At 33.3% G+C, this 16,958-nt stretch overlaps 1 protein-coding gene and 1 long non-coding RNA gene across 2 annotated transcripts; both read left to right on the top strand.

The window, feature by feature from the left end:
• Positions 1-2,065: 2,065 nt before the first annotated feature.
• LOC120072898 (zinc finger CCCH domain-containing protein 6-like) lies at positions 2,066-6,552 on the top strand. Its single transcript, XM_039025430.2, has 4 exons — positions 2,066-2,403; positions 3,561-3,764; positions 3,908-4,032; positions 4,143-6,552. The coding sequence occupies exons 1-4, from the start codon at positions 2,344-2,346 to the stop codon at positions 5,194-5,196; spliced, it is 1,443 nt and encodes a 480-aa protein (XP_038881358.1). The 5' UTR covers positions 2,066-2,343; the 3' UTR covers positions 5,197-6,552.
• A 6,699-nt stretch (positions 6,553-13,251) lies between these two features.
• On the top strand, positions 13,252-16,958 carry LOC120073003 (uncharacterized). The gene is made up of 2 exons (XR_005480665.2): positions 13,252-13,531; positions 16,583-16,958. It is a non-coding gene; the product is annotated as an uncharacterized LOC120073003 (long non-coding RNA).

The raw sequence follows: 16,958 nt of genomic DNA on the forward strand, positions 1-16,958 counted from the left end.
TGATGACCGGAGGTTTTCATACATGACCTTAATTAGCACACTTTATATCGCGGAATCAAGGGAAAATACTTGGAGTAAAATGTGTTGTGGGGGTCTTAAGTAATGTCATTGAAAGTTCGAGAGGTAACTCACTTTCTCTAATGAAGTAATTGTTCCGCTTCATTGTGCATCAATTCAAATCGTTGGATATTGATGTCTAAGTTTGATCTCCTATCATTGCTCAAAATATTTTCTTCAAATAATTTAATTTATTTTAATTTTGCTATAACGGTCATTTGTGGAGAATTGTTTGAAATGACTCTTGGGCTTAGGTCCATAGCAAAAGTAAAAAAATCCCACATTGAAGAATCAAGCATTGCTTTTAAGATATAAATACTAAGACATGCTAATGATAACTTTAAGGTGTGGTGGTGATGTAAGTCTAACTTTTTCACCACATGCATGTCGCCACCTAACATATTAAAGAGATAAAAGGGGTAGATTAATCTAGTCACCCAAGTTTAATATCGGATTTGATATAACCACTTTTGAAAATATTCCGAATGAATCAATCTCTAATTTGTATATCACCATTTTGATTTTAATTTATATTAGATCTTTAGATTTTGCATTATCAAATTAAATCTAAATTTTTTTTCATTGTTTTATACATAATATTATCAAATTAATTTTTTTTTTCATATTTTCGATGTTTTCAATTTTTCATATAGAAACACATAAAAATGGCTTGTACTTAAAAAACATATAAATGAGAATTAAACTTTAAATGTTTGAAACATGTGCGTATATATATAAGTATATATATAGTTTATTATTAGATTCAATTTTATTATTATTGTTGATGTTGTTATTATCATTCAGTCTAAATAAAATAAGGTAACAAAAAACCCTAAATCTCATCTTTCTCATCCTTTTCACTTAGCCCAAAAATCTCTCTTTTTCCTTCTTAGTCTCATGTCTTTGGTTAACAACCCTTTCTTGAATTCCATCCTCTTGATTAGCTTTTGACGACCATCCTCACCAAGTCGTCGACCTTTTTTGCTTGCACACATGTTTTCTACTTTTGTTCAACAATGATGTTATGGGATTGATAGTATTTAAAGTGGCTTTCAAGATCCCATGGGCAAGCAAACTCCCTACAACTGGCTTGGTATCAAACGCAATCATATTTCCAATAGTCAAATCGTCTTAAAGTTGCAATTCCTTTAAATACTCACTTGCCAACAGGTATAATCAACTTTACTCTTTCTCACCTCGGAGAAAGTCTATCGTTGTGGACATTTCTAATGACTCCAACGCGTGGTAGTCGACTTTCTCACACATACATGCATTCTATAGGCCGTCGTAAGCGTTGAGAACCATATTAGGTGATTTTTAATTTTTGCTTATGGGATATTTAGATACAGTGTATTTGTGGTATTCGAGTTGTTTTTTAAGCAACGTATCTTTGCATTCTCGTTTGTACTTAATTTCGTTGTTTTTAAGATAGTCTTGTTATTTACTAATTAGTATTTTCTATTATATAAATTCCTTTTGCTATTTTTAAAATTTTGAAACTTTTTAACCATTTTTTCAAATGAAACTTTATAATTTGCTATTTTTCTTGTCAACCCTAAATTTTAACTTATAATTAATCACAATTACTTTGGTTTTACTTGATGTGTTTGGAATACATTATAAGGAGACCTTTAGGGTAAGGAGTTGGTTATTATAGTTGGGTTATAATAGTTTGTGTTTAGGGGTAGATTATTTTAGTTTAGGTTATAATAATATGTGTTTGAGATGTAAACTATTTTAGTTTAAGAATGAAATAATAAATACTATAACAAATAATAAAAAAAATGATGAATATAAAATAGTAAAAACAATGTATTTTTTGAAATAGTGTTGAGAGTAGCTAACTAGAGAATTCAAAATAATAATTTATTTAGGATAGTTTTTACTCCAAATACATTTTAAGTGTTTGATTTAAAAATAAGTCACGTGGATGAAAGAAAAGTCTTTGGCAATCACTTAATCATACAACAGCCATTCATATATATATATGTATGCCTTTTCTATTCCCGCCGTCACGTCCACTCTAAAATATCTTTTCTTCTCATCTGCCGCCATTAACTACCGCAACACTCGGTTCTAGGGTTTTTCTTCCTCTTCTCCTTCGTCGCATTCTTTTCTCTCCATCTTCCTCCTTCTCATTCTAGGTTTCGAATAACAACATTTTAGAATCGTACCGCCCTTTACATTGACGGCTCTCGTTTAACATTAAATCGTCGTCGATCGGTTGTTTGGCTTTATGCTTTTAATCTGAAACTTTAGTCGTACTTTTTGATCTCAGACTTAGAGATGAAGCGGTCGAGGAAATCGAAGAGTGTTTCGTGGGCTCATGATGTTAATCTTTGTCAGGTATAATCGTTGATATCTTCTAATCCGAACTTTCGTTTTCGTTTAAAGTCTAAATACCTAGGATTTCTGATTTACTAGATTAGTTAGCTTATTCATGGTCTCGAACTCGTCCTCTCATTTTGTTTGGTGAAATCAGAAAACCACAATGGAAAATAAAAGGCCACATTTATTTGATGATTTTCCTTTGATGAATTTGATGCTATTGATTTACATCATTCTTTTGGGCACGATGGGGTTTACGACATTCTGTGGCTAATGGAATTAACAGAATTTACTTGTTGGATGGATTAAGTAATTAACATTGTGATTAAAAGCGTTAATATCCCCTTGCGAGCAAACCATTGGGCTAAATGGAAAACAGAATTGCATCATTATGCGGAACTGATCCAAAGGCAGTTCATTTGAACGATCTCAAAGGCGTTCTTTGCTTGTGAAAACCAATGTCGCAACAAGAAAGTTATGAAATCTCTGAAATCTCTGAGAATGATAGTTAAAATATATGATCTACAGAGTTATGCTTGCTGTAGCATTTCTTGTAAGATTGAAAGCACACCATATATAAAAAACCAATAGAACTGCACTTTACTGTAGCATTTTTGAACAAATTGATGATGATCATTACTACTTATCCTATAGGAATGCTTATGCAGAAAACATTCGTTTGTCCTAATCTCTCTCTCTCTTTCTCTCTCTGTCTGTCTGTCTCGGAGTGTGTGTGTGTGTGTGTCCTCCCTTGAACTTTATAGGCAGCTCCTGAAATGCTACTTTGGCTAAATGCTTTTCTCCACATTGTGTGAACATGTATATTTTCCCCCCCCCTGAAAATAGCCTTTTCTGTGTCACGTGTAATTTCAGGGTACTCTTATGCGTATGCCCCTTCTTGGGAGGCAATTTCTTAACGGGTGTACACAGGAGAAATTGGTTTGAATTATAATATAGTGTTATAATTCGGTGTTGCATATTATTGAACGGATGTTAGCAATCGATACTGAAAAGTTTAATTGGATTCGCATTGTCTTATCTCTTCCAATATGGTTGGAAGAATATTTATCTTTGGTGGTTTTCTCCCCGTCCTTAAGACTATATAACCCATGCAAACTTTATGTACCGCGATATCCAAATTAATGTGAATAATTATGCTTGCTTCTTTTAAATAGGTGAAGTTGTTCTCATCAGAGGACTGCCCTTCAAAAGTTGGCCTGAAATCTTACGAACATCTCCGAGCAAAGACTTCCTGGATGTTGCCTCCCCATGCTATTGAATCTAATGATTGTCCTCCTGGATTTAATGATACTCATTTGGGAAACCGATTAGCAGATATATCTGACATCCCTTTTATTAAGTGGAATTGCCCTCCCAAGGTTAGCTAAGCACTATCAGACACTTCTCCTCATATGATACCAATTAAATTTATATGTTCTCTCTAGTGTTTTCTCCATTCTAGTGTGTCCTTTAGTATCTTCGTCTGATGTGTCGATCTGCAATACCATTTCGTTTTCAACAGTTTGTTATGAGTTGCAACTGGCGTGTGGCAGCAGGAGAAGAAAGTACAGAGATAGAATCTCAAAATTTTAGGGAAATGAGATTGCTGGAGGCAATTTATCCCCGGGCTTCCGATATTCCTCTTGGGTAATAATTATAAACTAACTCGTGATTTTGAGACCAGTTTGGAAGCTTAATGTTTTGAATTTCGGCTTGTCCAATAATTTCTCATATGTAACTTTTCTTTTCCTGTATAGTGCGAGTGTTTCTACCGAGATCGAACGTAAACCTTACAATGATAGCCTCACTCCTCTTGTCCCTATCATTCCTATCGAAGAAGACGATTGTGGAGATGTGGAGTTTGATTCAGCTGCTGTTGGAAACTTACCTACGCGCTCTGTGCAGATGATGGGTAGTTTCAACGTTCAGTTGGAACCTGCAATCCTGAAAAGTTCAGATGAAACATCATCAGTAGTAGCAGGGGAAGGGCCAACTGAAAAGTTAGTTGATGTTGGTGTGGACGTAGTAGCTGCAGCCTCTGCTGCATTTACTGTTCTAATGAAAAGCAAGGAGCAGGGAAGCTTGATCGACACCAACTTGCTTATTAAGATTTTCAGTGATCCAACGATGGTTCAGAATTTGACTAACACTCTTCCTCTATTTCAGTTAGTTTCTGAGAGTCAACCCTCTGCAACCACTGCACCATTATCTGTGTCAAAGCCAGTGACCGGATCGATACCATTGCCTGTAACACAATCCAATATGATACCAAATCCCCCAAATGAAAGCTTACCGAGCATGTTGAAAAGGTTTCTATCTTCAGAAACCACTCTTCCACAGGTGAGTAACATTGCAGCATCTGATGTAAAGCCAGCCTCAGTCCCGAGCCATTCACCTGTACCCAATCTCCTAGATGTAAAAACTACGAAACCGAATGGTGGGAACTATTCTAAAACAGGTGCAGTCCCAGGACAAGCCAATATAACATGGGTAAATATGGTAAAAAAAGGTCAGACATTGAAGGATGCTAGCTACTATAAGTACTTGGTAAGGCAACATGGAGACCAGAAAGATGGTAATGAACAGAAACTTGGAATAAATGGTAATAATCACAACCATCGTAATCTTAATATGATGCACAAGATCAAATCAGAAAACTTAAAACCAAAGAATCAGAAAAATTGCATTTACTTTAACACTCCAAAAGGATGTCGAAATGGCGTTAATTGCCAATACAAACATGATATGCCACATAACTGCCGTATTAACAACATATTGGAGACCCGAATTGCTAAGAGAATGAAATTGTGATGGCGAAGATTCGGGCAGGGAGGACGTAATTGTGTGAATTCTTTACTAAGAAATTTTGTGGGAAGGTTGCTAGTTTGTATTTTTGGGAGGTGGGGAGATCGACTGGTAAGAACATCAATTTTCAAGAAGAAAATATATGAAAACAAGTTGATTTCAATTAGAAAATCTTATTCGGGTTGAGTTGATATTGATTAGAGAGGGGGGCCTTTCATATTTTCATATTCATTTTTGGTAATTAAAGGATCTTGGTCATCAGATATTGCATGTATATTATTATTTATCTACTTCCTCTAGTGTGGTTTTTAGGATGACGATTTCCAACCTTTCACTAGTTTCCTTTTAGTTCTTTAGAAAAATTGGTTTTAATACTATTTTGGTCTCTATATTTTTGTTTTTGTTCATTTTTCTCTTGGATTTTTAAAATGTTCATTTTAGTTCCTATATTTTAAAAATGTTCACATTGATTCATTTTGATCATTGAATTTTAAAAAGTGGTCGTTTTGATCTCTTAAAAATGAATAAAAATTGGAAAGCAAGGAGATCAAAATAGTTACTTTTTGAAAGTATAATGATCAAAATGAATCAAAGTGTTCGTATAGGTGCTAAGATGAACCTTTTGAAAGTATGGAGATCAAAATAAACAAAAAAAATTTAAAAGTGCAAGAACTAAAATAGTATTTAAACTAAAAAAAACTCGGAAAACAACCTTTGAATTTGGCCATTTTCAACTTTCACTTTTTTAAAATAGGTTTAAAAGGTTTCTCCATCTATTTTCTTGCTAGGTATTTTTTTAAAAATTGTTTTAAATACATATTTAAATTAAAAATGATCTCAATCCCCCCTCTCTCTCTCTCTTCTCCCCTCCCTCCACCCTTCTTTACAATGACTCTGCAGTTGTGCTTCCCAAAAGTTTCTTCATGTCTCAAATTAGTTTCAAGCCCTTTTTTTCTTTATATGAAAATGTGGACGATGTGCCGGTCATTTTTTCATCTTTTTTCAAATGGGTTTCCACCTTTTTCCTTCTCTTCGGGTGACGGAATGGCCGACGACCCATAGACCTACTCGTAAATGGCGGCCGCCGCCGGCAGGAGAGGTTGATGAAGGATTCGGGCATGGATTTTCATTGACTCGCAGCAGAATTGGTTTTTGGTGAAATAGTTTGCTTCTTGGATCATGAACACTAGGTGAGGTTATTGAAGGTGAGATTTAATTGTGGTGTTGGGCAAAAATTTGTGGGCGAAATCCGTCAAGATTATACCGAATAGTCTGCATGTTGAGAGAATGTGAAGATGGCAAAGAGAAATAACTATGGAAAATTTCCCAAAATGATCAAAAACCCAAAATTTTTTCTATCAATGACGACCTTTTCTCCATATGAAAATTTAAAATTATCCACCATTTTTAAAAAGCCTCAAGACCTATTGATGAACGTGTGTTTCTACGAATACTTTAAGCGAGCATTTAGATATTACCAAGCGATCGGATATAGATTACTAAGCGATCATATAGAGAATACTAAACGATTGTTTAGTTAACTGTTACGTGATCGTTTAGATATCCATTATACGATCGTTTAGTTTTTGTTATACAATCATTGAGATATCTATTATGTGATCGTTTAGATATCTCTTATGCGATCGTATAGTTTTTGTTAAACGATCATTTAGGTTTTGTTATGCGATCTTTTAGAGAATATGAAACGATCGTTTAGCTAACTATTATGCCTCCGTTTAGATATCCATTATGCGATCGTTTGGCTCATTGTTACACGATTGTTTAGTTTTTGTTATACGATCGTTGAGATATCTGTTATGCAATTGTTTAGATATCTGTTAAGCGATCGTTTATTTTTTGTTAAACGATCGTTTAGGTTTTGTTATGCAATCGTTTAGATTTTGTTACGTGATTGTTTAGATTTTGTTAAGCGATCGTTTAGATAAATTTGTGCTAAATTTGTAGAATACAATTTGTGTTGTAAATTTAACTAGGCAAATAAATAGCTAAGCAAATAAATAACTAAGCGATCGTTTAGATAAATTTGGGCTAAAATTACATATTGTACAGTATAATTGGTGCTACAATTACATATTGTATGGTATAAATTTGTAAAGTATAATTGGTGCTAAAATTACATATTGTATAGTATAATTGGTATTGTATAGGAAAAAATGAAGCGAAAATTCTGATTCCTTAAGAATACTCAGTGATAATCAGTTACAATGTTTGTGCATGCTATTGTGTGTGTACGTCGGATATAGAACCAACCTTGTAGCCACTCACGGATATGCTTTAATAGCTTTGTGATTGGTAGTTCTTAGGCATCTTTCAATACTCAATTGAGATATTATACTATATTTGTCGTCATCTTGTCATACCTACAATGGACTTGATAAACCCTTGTCCATCGTTGTAATCCAATCTTCTCAAGATAGGTCATCACACCAGGATATTGATGGAGCTTAGCCCAATACATTTGAAAGTCAGACATTCAATTTGGTCATTTCAAAAGTGAGATTAAAACGACCAAATTGAAATTGTAGGGATCAAACACACTTATTCCTAAATTTTCTAAAAACTCGAGGACTAAAAAAAAGGATAGACCTCGTTTGGTATTGACTTAGGACTTTGCTCTGGCTTCTTTTTTATTTTTCTCTTTCATAACGATTAAATGTTGGTATTGAGCTAAAAACTAAGAACAAGATACGAGAGCGAGAACTAACAAAGAAAAGAAAATGAGAACAATTAAGAAATGAGAATGAAAAGTGAGTATAAGAGCTCAAAATGCTAGCCATTCAATACAATTATATAACATTATTAGTCTTTAGGAGTGATTTAAATTTATTAAGACCTTTTTTATATAAAAAATTTCTTTTTAAGTCCAAGTCGTTTTATAGGGAGTAGGGAGATTCGAACCACGGATCTCATAGTTACTAGCACACTTAAATGTCAAATGAATTATATGCTCGGTTTGACATATAGTCGAAGTCGTTTAAGTGAACAATGGGATGCTCTTCAATAAACTAGATTGAATGTATATATGAAAAGAATATATTATAATATCTTTTTGATAGGTTAGTTAAACAATTATGGTCAAATACATCAAATCTCAAATGGTACTTAATCATTTAAAATCCACAATTTCATCGTTGATGTATTGATATTCTTAATTATGTTCTTATATAGAAAATAGGTAATTGTTTTAGATGGTAAAACCTATTTACAAATGTAGCAAAATGCCACTATCTATCATGATCTATCATTTATAGACAATGACATTTTGTTATATTTGTAAATAAGTTAGTTCATTTTCCTTTATTTGAAAACAACTATAGAATAATTAACTTACATTTGAGAATTTTTTATATATTAAGCCCAAAGGTAAAATCAAGAATTTTGAAAGATTAAGGACTAGATTGGAAGACCATTTGATTCTTTTAATAAAAAAATTTATTTTGTTAATTGTTAACACTGGACTTTGGCTAGTCAAAGTGAGAATAGCTCAATTGATGTACGAACGTCTTAGTATCCTCGTTGTTTATAAGATATATGAGTTAGTCCTCATTATTAATTGATTTTGTATAAAAGTCGTGTTTATTTAAAATTTCTCGAGATAGAAGCTATTATGTAAAATATTTTTATACTTAAAAAGAGTATTTTATCTAATACAATTTGAGCTGACAGTAACTTTTAAACAAATACCTATGATTCTGCTTATTCATAAGGTTTAATCAATAACTAGTAAAAATATCAAATTAATACCATAGTTGTTTATTGCACGTCTAGTTAAGGCAGTTTCCATTTGATGTTTGAATCTCGTACCATTTGATGAACTACAAAAACATAATAATAATAGTAAATTTTTTGGATTGAAAGATCAAAATTTTCACTCCACATTCGTCAACAATAAAATTAAAATGCACTAATTTTGCAAATTCAATCCATATTCTCTCATAAGAATCATCCTAAACCATATGAAATAACAAAAACTATTCTACTAAATGAGGTACACAATATTACTTTAACTCAATTAAATAACACTACCATAATCTAAACATTAATTTAAAGTCATAAATAAACATTAGAGGTCTAGATATCACGATCGAGTTCTTTATTCCTTCTAATCATATCTACCTTCCGGTTAGCTAGATATCTTAAAGAGATAAGGAGGATCCGTCATTAGAATCACACATCAAGATAACGTATTGATAGATTAGTACACAACAAGATCGATATGCTTGATGAGTTCATAAGAGCATTAAATGGAGAAAAAATCATCCTAAGATGTGAAATAACACTTTAAGAGGACCATATTTGAAAAAGAGATAACTATTAAAAGAGATCCTTCAATATTATTCAATCAAATGATCATAACTTGCATTACAAACCAATAAAAGTCTCTAATCCTTTATACATAAAGTAGAAATGGACAAGACATAAACTGAAAAACATAAGCTTGAAGAAATGGCGATTGTTTAGATTGTAAAAGACATTAATACATATATATTAATTTATAATATATAACAGAAAATTGAGTGAATTAGTATGAGAGTAATATTTAGGTGCAACAAAAGTCAAAATTCATCTCAATTCATCTCTCGATCATCAAAGAAAAAAATTTTAAAAAATTATCACGTGATAATTTGAGATAAATTAAAATAAGCAAGTCAATTTGAAAATAAACGTGGAATCCACTCGGAAGCATTTCGACCGCCGCCATGAAAATGCCGTTGGTTTGGCCCATCTCTTCCACTTTGGATTTTCTCTAGATTTATTCTTTTGTCATGTGGAAACCACTGTGCTTTCATTTTCCCATCCTATTCTAATTCGTTAAGCAAAAGAAAACACTTTTTATGAGAGTCTAGTGCTGTCCCACTTGAAAGTTGGTTGGATTTTTGGTAGTGTAGATCCATAAATGACACTTCAAACTAATCCCATTTCATAATTTAAAATTCAGCAATTAGTAATCTTAAAGAATCTTACTTTGGGAGTACGGGTTTTTGAGAATCGATTTTTACTTAACTTATTGAATTAAAAATATAATGGTTGTTTGTGTCCTTTCTTTTCCAGTCATGGGACAAGGAAAATCAACATTCAAAACTAGGATCCTTTTTTAATAATTGGATGGATTTATGTAAGTTTGTAGGCATTGGGTAGGTTGATGGGTGAGTTAAAAAGTAGGGACTGTTTGGTTTGGTTTGGTTGTTGAATTGGGAAGGAGGTTAAATAAAGAGAGTATAAAAGAGATCAGTTGGGGGGAAGATGAAAATTGAATCATCCAAAGTTTGAATTTTGAAGCAGAGAAATTAGAATGTTGAGAGAAAGGGGTTTCGGGGTTCTTTTGATTATTGGAATTGTGTTGATCAGCATTTACTTGGTTGAGGTTGAGGGGAAGGAGGTGAAGGCTTTTGAAACAAGTGACAATCTTGGCACTACATCCAATCAATGGTCTAATTCGGATGAAAGCCTCTATGGAGTTGGTTTAACGGGAAGAAATGTGACTGTTAGTGGCGGCAAGGGTGGAGGAAATTCATCGGGTGAGGGCCACGGAGGCGGCGGTGGTGGTGGGGTAAGAAAGAAAGATGTAAAACATAATAAAAAACATAAAAAAAGCAGAAACGGGGGCGGGGGAGGCGGCGGAGGCGGCAATGGCGGTGGTGGTGGAGGCGGCGGTGGCAATGGCGGTGGTGGAGGAGGGGGAGGCGGCAGTGGTGGTGGAGGTGGCGGCGGAGGGGGAAATGGAAGAGGCTATGGATGGGGAGAGGGCAGTGGAGGTGGTGGCGGCGGTGGAGGGGGAGGAGGTGGAGGTGGTGGCGGTGGAGGAGGAGGAAGTGGTGGCGGCGGAGGTGGAGGTGGAGGCGGAGGAAGTGGTGGAGGATGGGGTTTTGGCGGAGGAGGGAGTAGAGGTTTTTGTTGGACTTGGGGATGTGGTGGCGGCCGTCATGGAAAAGCATTAGCTAGAAGAGGAGGTCCCTCAAACTAAAAATTAAAAAGGAGTATGGAGATTTATTAAGAAGGGATAAAATCAAATGCATAATAAACAGTGAGTGCTTAACATAATGTATTTCTTACGAACACATTCAGATTAGTCCTTGAAAAATAACAAGTAGTGATTTTGAGTTAAAGTAACTTCTAAGTCTTGGTTGTGTAACACAAACAACATTTTCTTTGGTTGATGATAGTATGACGTTTCTTGCATTATGTAATAGATTCTAATGCTTATTGGATCTCCTCATTTTTTTCAATAATAAAAGTTGAAACGCTCTCGTTATTATTCGCACAAAATGAGCATTATAATTCCACACCATCTTAATGTAACATGATCTCATGCAACACAAATTTCACATTACCATTTCATGCAACACAAATTTTGGTTGACATTTTAATTTTTAAAGTTTGGAAAATAGTTCTAAATGGTCACTGATATTAAATTGACTATTAGTTGATTAACAAAATTTTGATGTGGTATTAAATAAGCAAATTATAATTGCTGAGATTAGTGTCTTAAATCTCTTGTATTCTCGTAGTTTTGTAAATTTTGTACAAACAAATTGTTATTAATAAAATAATTGTTATTTATGAGTATACACTCAATTTATAAACTAAGATCTTAGGTTATTTTATGTAATTTAAACATGTATGTAGAGACAAACAGGTGGATCATGATTAAATGATAACCTAAACGGTCTGTAGTAGATGGATAAGACTGGGTACCTTATCCTGGTAACACTACGACGGATGCGTCCCGCTTTGGATGTTACAAGTGTTGTAAAGTGCTATAAATGATCTAATCCTGATCATTCATGTGGAGACATGTGTGCAGAGGTATCCTATACAAAGAGTTTGTATAAGATCGGACCACGAAATAACTAGTATCATTATATAAAGTCGTTAATAATAGAGACTTACATTTCACGAGGATGACCATAGGTGACATGATCTAAATCTTGAATGAGTTATAAATTCTGCCTATGAAGGCGGTTCTTTGATTTGGATGGGGGAGAGTGACCAGATTGTCGACTCAATATGCCTACCATTTTGGGGATTCATCTGATTGGGGAGCTGGAAACACATCTACATAAGACGAAATTCACTCATTTCCTAATGTCGGGGTAAGAAGATAAATTGCTCCCGTAAGGGTTAATTCTGAGGCTTGAACATTGTGGTCACACACTCTCTTGACCCGAGAGGGACTTGATTATAGTTGGACTATGACTTATTGTTCATTAGAGGGATCAGTGATACTTAAGAAGTTAGATAGAACTATAGGGGAAAACGGTAATTTTGGCCTAGCTGTACTTACGAGCAATTTGTGAAAGATCATCGAACTGTTGACTGATTATATTTAATGGGCACATAAATATATATGTAGTGAGAAGAGTGCAATTGTCGGTCTTTAGTGGAATGACCGACAGTTAATGGATGTTGAGTAATTTAATTAAATAGTTTAATTAATTATGTAAGTACCATTGGAGCTTCGATCTACAGGTCCATAAGGTCCCCTATATAGCTTGAGATGATGAAGAATTAATTTTGGATTAATTTGAATTGTTCAAATTAATTGAGAAAATTAAATATATATGATATAATTAATTTAAATTAATTATATGTGATATAATTAATATAATGTATTAGATACATTACAATATAAAGTTTTTCTTTTTTTAGAGTTGAATATTTGAATATGATTCAAATACTAATTATATGAATGAGATTCATATAATTAAATTTAATATAAATATGATTTATGTTAAATACCATAAATGGTTTAGATGAATTAAATATTTGAATATGATTCAAATATTAATTATATGGATGAAATTCATATAAATTGAATTTAGTATAAATGTGATTTATATTTAATGTCATGCATTATTGAGAGAATATAAAATTATAGGTTATGTAATATTTGATATAATATATAGTATATATATACCTAATAAGTTAGTTATTATATATATATATATATATAATTAAATTAAATTTTAATTTAATTAAAGGATGAAGTTGCAACTCCCTTCCCTTAATTCTCTCAATCAATAAGTGGAAAAGGAGTTCAGTTTACTTTTTCAACAATTTTGTTTTTGACACAGAGAACTCTCTCTCGGTTATTCTTCCTGAAAAACACTGAAAAGAAAAGCAAGTTTTCTTCTCACTCCTCTCTTCCTTTCTTCCCTCTCTCAAATTCAAGCAAAGTCCACAACTTTTGCTTGAATTCTCAATCCCAAGAGAATATAGAAGGTTCTCTAGTAGTGGTGCCCATTTTGGAATTTCGGATTGGAGTTTGAAAAGTTTATGATCTGGATCGAGGGATCCGAGAAGAAAGTATTCTTCAAGGGTAAGTAAATCTTTTCTTTCTAATTCTCTCCCTAGCATGCTATAAATTTATTGTTTAATGCATAATTTTTCTTATCTCTGTTCTGTAAATTAAAATTATGTGAAAACCAAAATTGAAAATTAAATTTATGTGAAAACCAAAATTGGGAATGATCCCCCTTTCCATTGCGGAGCCTCACAGATTCCTCCAACAATATCAATTAATTTTATATTAGATTCATATTTATGTGTGTCTTCTCTCTTCTCTTCTCCTTTTTGTGTTTCCATTCTTCCTTCTTCTACTCTAGTTTTCGTTTTCCAACTTACCTTCATGGTCAAGATTTCAAACAGTTCACTCTCAATCTTCAATTGTTCCTTCGTTGAGGATTTTGTTGGCCTTTCTTGTACATGCAGATGGAATCCCTCCATCCGCGAACCAAAGATAAAACAAAGATCCGTAATCAAAATTAATCCAAAATGACATGAGATAAAGAAGGTTATTCTATAGTTGTCCATGGAAATGTTTCTTAACCTTCTTTTCATTAAACTCAACAAGAATCTTTCAACAACTTGAGAAAACTGGTTTCAAACTTAAAATTTTCAACTTTTATGACACAAAGATGGTTTTTTTTCCTCTGGAGTTATAGAGGGGTATCAGGTATGCATTGGAGTCCACCATAATCACACCTCTTTTGAAAGATACTAAGAAGTAGCCAGAAACAACTATTTTATACAGCTAGCTGGAAAAAAAAAAGTCCAAGTTCTAAATTTGATAGAGAGAATTATTAGTTGAAGAACGTTGAGAGTTTGAGAGTGAGCTCCTTCTTAGGCTATGATGGCTGATTGGAAAAGGGGAGGGAGGGTGGTCAACGAAATTCATCGTCCAATTCTGGACCAAATGGTTTTAACTTCTACCATACTTTTATAATAGTGGTAGTACGAGTCGAACATAGGGAATCGAAGAATTTCTTGGCCAAACATTTTACGGCCCGAGGTAACCGAGGGGAGAAGGTTGAAGTTTGTTGCTTGTAGATGAAATAAAATGCAAGAAAAATAAATAAAGATTGAACTCGAAGGATTAAAATATCTAGCCTAGGCCTCTTGAGTTAATTACCCAAATTGCAACTTGAGCATGGATTCATCAAATTAGTCCTATATTGTCTAGCTTAGCCACCTAATCTAGAAAAGTTATTTGAGAGTTCAAATTATCAGATTAACCAAATTGATTAGATGTAACACATCCTAACTAATTTAGCTACCACATTGAGAATGGGGAAACTGCTAAGTCGAATATCCAATTGGAAATGCCAAATCAAACATTCAATTTAATTCTTCCCTAGTTTAACTAGACAATGTTCGTTGAGATGGATTTACAATTTACAGGCTAATTTAACCTATTGCTACACAGGATTAACATGCAATTGAATGTCAAGTATTGCAAATTAAATCATAGTAATTGATTACACGTCGTAAGCACATGGGGAAGTCTACCAATGCTTAAGCTAGAAACATCACCTTAGCCCATAATTGACGTACCGATCAAGGAAGAAGAGTTTCGATACATGCACTGACCAAAAAAGTAGGAGAAAAGAGGAGAGAAAATGGTGAAAACGGCTAGAATCACAGATAGACAACCCTAGGTAGCTAAGAAATATATTTATAAAATTGTGATAGTGCTGCGTCGCTAGAGTCCTATGTCGCAATGTTGATGAAAATTTCACGCCGATGAACTTTGGAGCACCACGACGCCGTGTGATTTTCACGAAATTGGTGTTTTCTGTCCTACAGCATTAAGCATGACGTCATTTACAACTATTTTCTAAACGTGAGAAACTAAAGTGTCTTTTTGAAGCTTCAAAGACCAAATAGACATTATTCTCAAATTTCAAAGACTAAAAATATATTTTGTCAAGAAAAATTTATCAACAATAACAAGATAGATGGGTAAGTTGGTTTAAAATGAGTAGTTAAGTTTGAATTATTTTTTAAAAAAGAAAAGAGTATACGAAGAGAGGCTAGAGATTGGTTAGTAGTTGGAAGAAGAAAAGAAACGGATTGGAGTTGGGGGCATCACGTGATAATGATTAGAAGGGAAAGGGTAAAGTGGGAAAATAGTGGACCACAATTCAAATATCCTTTTAATCACTCTTAAGGTGGGGCCCACTTATCCAATTGCTCTAGTGGCTGACACGCATGTTCTTCACCGTCCCTGCGTGCCTTCCTTCACATCATATTTAATTGTTCCTCTACTAATCTAAACTACTCTCTTTCCTTTTCCTAATAATAATAATTAGGTTTATTTATTACCATTTTTTTAAATAATAAACACATTAGGAGAATCGAATCTCTAACTTTGAATTTGATACAATAAATATTATGTAAATTGAACTATATTTATTTTGACAGTTTATTTATTTACTTATTTATGCTTTCTATTCATATATAATATTTAAATCATGAACTTATTTTTGTTTTAATAATTATATGCAATTGACTCATTTTAACTGAATCTAAGTATTTATCAATATTAATATTTAACCACTAAAAGTGTAACACCTAAAATTTCATGTAATTTTCATTATTTTACTCTGGATTGTATAAATGTTGTTTTTCTAATTGGAGGCTAAAATTGAATTTAAGTGATATTTATAGAGATAAGAGTTTGTTGAAATTCATTTGGGGAATTTTGGAATTTAATTGACTTGCTAAGCCATTCCCAATTCAATTTAGTTATTTTGAATTAATTGGAGTTACATTTTGGCTTATGGTTAAAATTAGATTATTATAATAAGATAATTAAATTTTAATTAAGTGGGTGAAGAATTAAAATTATATGGGAGGAAAATTTTAGAGAAGATTTGAGATATTGGACTTAATTTAATTAGGTCTAATTAATTAAGGATTTTTCTTTATTTTGGAAGAGAAATGTTTATTATGGATATCTTTTAAATTGATATTTGGAATTTAAGAGTGAAAAAAAATTGGATGACTATATATATCCAGCATTTGCTTGGGTTAAAAGTGAAAGAAAGAAAATGAAGAAAAATTAATTTCCCTTATCTCTTCCTCTCAGTTTTCAAGCAAGGTTTTTTTTTAAATGAGAGAAATTATTTTCTCTCTTTCGATCTTGGCTCACGCACACGAAACGGAAAGTGAAGGAGGGGCGCGTCTCTACCCTAGCGTTGCTGGAGCTTTCAGTCGCCGTTGAAGTCGCCATCCCCGTCTAGCCATAGTCGCATGAAGTCGCGCCGCCTGACGCTCCACAGACCCGTGCGCCACGTCTTTGTAGAGTCCCAGCCGCACGCCATTCTAACCGTCCATACTGTCAATATTGATAGAGTATACATTTGTAATCGAAGAAATCATAATCAATAAGCACTATAATTACACTTAATTTAAGTTTAAAAGTATATATGAAAATAATTTTCAAGGAGAAGGATTCCAGAATA

This window comes from Benincasa hispida, chromosome 3 (genome assembly GCF_027475165.1).
Source record: "Benincasa hispida cultivar pf3 chromosome 3, pf3_genome.v1.1, whole genome shotgun sequence".
NCBI classification, from domain to species: domain Eukaryota; kingdom Viridiplantae; phylum Streptophyta; class Magnoliopsida; order Cucurbitales; family Cucurbitaceae; genus Benincasa; species Benincasa hispida.